This window comes from Penaeus chinensis, chromosome 21 (genome assembly GCF_019202785.1).
Source record: "Penaeus chinensis breed Huanghai No. 1 chromosome 21, ASM1920278v2, whole genome shotgun sequence".
Classification (NCBI taxonomy): Eukaryota; Metazoa; Arthropoda; class Malacostraca; order Decapoda; family Penaeidae; genus Penaeus; species Penaeus chinensis.
In genome coordinates this window covers 831,637-836,636 of record NC_061839.1, presented here as the reverse complement: position 1 = coordinate 836,636, position 5,000 = coordinate 831,637, and the positions used below count along the sequence as shown (strand labels likewise).

General features: G+C 47.2%; 1 protein-coding gene across 1 annotated transcript in view; it reads right to left on the bottom strand.

The window, feature by feature from the left end:
* The window catches only part of LOC125036468 (eukaryotic translation initiation factor 5B-like), a gene marked incomplete at its 3' end in the record, with an annotated part of 4,571 nt that extends 335 nt beyond the window's left edge, over nucleotides 1-4,236 (bottom strand). The window contains 2 exon segments of the mRNA XM_047629061.1: nucleotides 1-2,513; nucleotides 4,019-4,236. The exon segment at nucleotides 1-2,513 is cut by the window's left edge and continues 335 nt beyond it. Of these exon segments, the coding sequence (XP_047485017.1) occupies nucleotides 1-2,445 (2,445 nt within the window).
* Nucleotides 4,237-5,000: the final 764 nt, after the last annotated feature.

The window sequence follows — 5,000 nt, the reverse complement described above, 5'->3', positions numbered from 1 at the left end:
AAAAAGTTTCACATTGTCCGGAAGACCGTCGACACTAATGCCTTCTTCCTTAAGAATATCCCTCATTTTCTTCGAGTTCATTAGCAATTCTTTAACGGTTTCTTGTCTGTTCTCTGAATTTTTGTTATGCTTTCTCTCTTTCCTTTTTTGCTTCTTCCTTTTCTTCCTCGTTCCCAAGACGTAATCCTTTATCGTTTTGAAGACTTCCTTTTTCTTTATCATCGTCTTGAGGTCGGAGAGCTTGACGTCGTCTGGAAGGCCCTCGACGCTGATTCCTTCTTCCCTCTTTAACAAGTCTGTCATTTCTTTCGATTTCATCAATGTTTCTTTCACACTCGTTCGTTTGTTTTTCCTCGACTTCTTTCCTTGTCTCTTTCTTTTTCTCTTTCTGTTTTTCTTGTTTTTCCTCTCCGTTTCCAATTTCCTTGTTTCCAAGACGTATTCCTTTACGATCCTGAAGATTTCCTTCTTCTTTATCATCGTCTTCAGGTCTGGGAGTCGAGTGCTGTCTTGAAGGCCCTCGACACTGATTGCTTCTTCCCTTTTCAGCAAGTTTGTCATTCCCTTCGATTTCATAAGGATTTCCTTCACGCTCGTTCGCTTATTCTTCTTTTCGTCTTTCTTCCTCGTTCCCAAGACGTAATCTTTTATCGTTTTGAAGACTTCCTTTTTCTTTATCATCGTCTTGAGGTCGGAGAGCTTGACGTCGTCTGGAAGGCCCTCGACGCTGATTCCTTCTTCCCTCTTTAACAAGTCTGTCATTGTCTTCGAGTTTAACAACATTTCCTTCACACTCGTTTGTTTGTTTTTCCTATTCTTCTTCCCCTTTCTTTTTCTATTCTTCTTCCCCTTTCTTTTTCTATTCTTCTTCTTACCCTTTCCTTTCCCTTTCTCTTTATTTTTCTTCTTCTTCAGCTTCATCAAGATCGAACTGACTTTCTTCCAAATCTTCTTGTTCTTGATCATTTTCCGGAGGTCGTCGAAGCGGAGGTCGAAGGGACTTCCCGTGAGCTCGACCTCCGCCTTGAGCAGGAGTTTGATCAGCTTCTTGTTCGTCGTGAGCATCAGCCACAGCTCCAACCCCTGCGGCTTGTCCATTCGCCTCTGCCACCCGCTGCTCACCCTCTTGGGGACGAGTTCCTGGCGGATCTCCTTCCAAAGCTTCTTGTTATTCACCATTTTCCGGAGTTTGGACAGTCTGATGTCGGCGGTGAGGTCCCTCCACGATACCCCCGCTTCTTTCAAGAGCTTTTGGACTTTGCTGTTGTTTCTGATCAGGCGCAGGAGGTCCTCGCCCTTCGGTTTCTTGATCTTCTCCAGGTCGTCGATTTCGTTGCGGGATTTCTTGTTCTTCCTTCGCTTTTTCTTGTTTTTGTTCTTGTTCCTCCCTTCACCCTTAGATTCCTTTCCTTTCTTGTTTCCCTTGGCTCCTTTCGCCTTCCCGTTCTTTCCGTTCTTTCCGGCTCCTTTCTTCCTCCCGTCCTTGTCCTTCCTCCTCTTCTTGCGCCTCTCCTTTCTCTTCTCCCTCCTCTCTTCCTTCCTCTTGGCCTTCCCCATGAGCGGCTTCTTGCCCATCCTGGCGGTGGCGTCGTCGAAATCCACGAAGGACGCGGGGATGGGTCCCACGGCCCCCTCAGGACACTCCTCGTAGTACTGGTACTCCCCGTCCGCGAAGGTGTAACACGGCGACCCCGCGAAGTCCTCGTACACGTAGTACTCTTCGGGTAAATAGGCGTAGTACAGGAGGTCGTCGGGGCACTCGTCGTACACCACAGGCTCCTCTTCTACGATAACGACGCACCGACGCCCTTCGAACTTGTCCGGGTCGTAGTCATAGCCGGAGTCGTCGTTGTAGTAGTCGTAGTAGTCATCCTCGCTCCCGTAGTCGTCATAGTAGTAATCATCATAGTTCTCACTATCGCTGCTGTTCCCATCGCTGTCGTAAGTGTCCTCGTAGTAGTCGCCATAGTAGTCGTAGTAGTTGTCTCCCTCGCCGTCCCCGTAGTCATAGTAATCGTAATACTCCTCATTCTCCAACTGGTCGCCGTACAGGTCATAATATTCGTCCACACTAATGGCGTAATCCACGTCCTGAGGGCAAACTTCGCTGTATTCCCAATAGTAATCTGTATTCACGAAGAAGCAGGGATCGTCCTCGCCAATTCCTCCTCCTCCATCTCCTCCACCTCCACCTCCACCTCCACCTCCACCTCCACCTCCACCTCCTCCGTCATCAGTTCCTCCATTCTCGAACTCTTCGAGGGTCATGTACATCGGGTTGTTGACGTCATCAGGACAGTCCTCGTGGTAATAGTAGTAATATTCTCCCTCTTCGACGCACGGGTTGAGAGATCCACTTCCTCCCCCCCCTCCACTATCTCCTCCTCCTCCTCCTCCTCCACCTCCTCCTCCTCCACCTCCTCCACCTCCAGAGTCGAGGCTCATGATCGAGTCGAAGTTGACGTTTGAATTGTCCTGCTTCGGGTCGAATTCGATGACGAATGCCGAGCCTCCTAAAAGGATAAATGAATGAATAAGTGAAATGGGAAATAAGTGTTGTTTTGTACTATTTGATGGTGCCTTTTTTTGTGTCTGCCCGTCTGCCTGTCTGTCTCTGTCTCTCTCTTTTTCTTTTTCTTTCTTTTTATTTTTCTTTGTCTCTCCCTCCCTCTCTCTCTTTCTCTCTATCTTTCTCTCTCCTCTCTCTATCTTTCTCTCTCCTCTCTCTCTCTCTCTCTCTCTCTCTCTCTCTCTCTCTCTCTCTCTCTCTCTCTCTCTCTCTCTCTCTCTCTCTCTCTCTCTCCCCTCTCTCTCTCTCTCTCTCTCTCTCTCTCTCTCTCTCTCTCTCTCTCTCTCTCTCTCTCTCTCTCTCGTTCTCTCTCTCTCGTTCTCTCTCTCTCGTTCTCTCTCTCTCTCTCTCTCTCTCTCTCTCTCTCTCTCTCTCTCTCTCTCTCTCTCTCTCTCTCTCTCTCTCGCTCGCTCTCACTCTCTCTCTCTCTCTCTCTCTTCTCTCTCTCTCTCTCTCTCTCTCTCTCTCTCTCTCTCTCGCTCTTTCTCTCTCTCTCGCTCTCTCTCTCTCTCTCTTGCTCTCTCTCTCTCGCTCTCTCTCTTGCTCTCTCTCTCTCCCTTTTCCACTCTCTCTCTCTCTCTCTCTCTCTCTCTCTCTCTCTCTCTCTCTCTCGCTCGCTCTCACTCACTCACTCTCTCTCTCTCTCTCTCTCTCTCTCTCTCTCTCTCTCTCTCTCTCTCTCTCTCTCTCTTTCTTTCTCTCTCTCTCTCTCTCTCTCTCTCTCTCTCTCTCTCTCTCTCTCTCTCTCTCTCTCTCGCTCTTTCTCTCTCTCTCGCTCTCTCTCTCTCTCTCGCGCTCTCTCTCTCTCCCTCTCTCTCTCTCTCTCTCTCTCTCTCTCTCTCTCTCTCTCTCTCTCTCTCTCTCTCTCTCTCTCTCTCTCTCTCTCTCTCTCTCTCTCACCGTCTCATTTTTTAATTTTATTTTCATTTTTTGAGTTAGCGAGATGTTCTTTCTGTCTCAATAGATTATTGAAAGCAATGGAGGCAAATGTCTACTTTAAAGACGAGTTGATCGATTATCAGCAAAGGTCAGACAGTCAGTGTCTTATTGGCCATCATAATTTCACACGGCTGCATACACACGCGACGCACACGCACGCTTACACAAATACACACACACACACACACACATAATAACACACACACATAATAACTCACACACAAACGCACAATAACACACACACACACCTACCCACCCACCCAAACACACAAACACACACACAGGCACACACACACACACACAAACACACACACACTCACCTACCCACCCACCCAAACACACACACACCCTACCCCCCCACACACACACACTCACCTACCCCCCTACCCCTACACACCCCCACACCCCCACACCCCCCCTACACACCCCCACACCCCCACCCCCCACCCCCCACACCCCCCACACCCCCACCCCCACCCCCCCCCACACCCCCACAGCCCCTCCACGCACCTCGTCCCCCCGTGCACTGGCTGTGCTGCACGGTGGCCAGTGAGTCCAGCTCTCCCCCGTTCGCGGCGAAGAGGTCACGCAGCTTCTCCAGAGTCTGTTGGAGATGGAGATGGTGATGTTGGTGGTGATGGGGATGGTGGTGATGGTGGTGATGTAGGTGATGGTGATGTTGGTGATAATGGGGATTGTGGTGATGGTGATGATGTTGGTGATGGTGATGCTGGTGATGGAGATGGTGGTGATGGTGATGGAATGGTGGGTTTGTTGGAGATGGTGATGGTGGTGATGAGTATGGTGATGGAATGGTGAGTTTGTTGGAGATGGTGATGGTGGTGATGGGGATGGTGATGGAATGGTGGGTCTGTTGGAGATGGAGATGGTGATGGAATGGTGGGTTTGTTGGAGATGGGGATGGAGATGGTGATGTTGCTGATGGAGATGGTAATGGTGATGGAATGGTGAGTCTGTTGGAGATGGAGATGGTGATAGGGATGGTGGTGGCGAATCTGTTGACGAGGGAAATGATGGTGATATTGGTGTTGGAGAAAGAAAGGGTGATGATGGAATGGCGATAAAAACACGAAGATATAAATGATACGAGGGATTACGAACGTAATAATAAAGAAGAAGAAAAAAATCATTCTAAAAAGAAAATAAACACAAACAGACATTAAGGTGTAAGGTGTAAAAAAGAATTTAGAATTAAGACCTAAACTAAAATAGAAAATGTAAATAGACCTATGGCCATAAATAACAGGCAATTAAGAAAATTGAGACAACAAAATTAAATGAAAACATAACAAGCCTAAACAAATATCAGGACTAAAGATGAATGAACTATAAAAGATATTGTAATAATAATAATAATAAATATAAAAATACGAATAACAATATAATAATAATAATAATAACAAACACACTAATAATAATGATACAAATAAAAAAAATAATAATCACAACAGCTAAACAAAATTAAAACCCA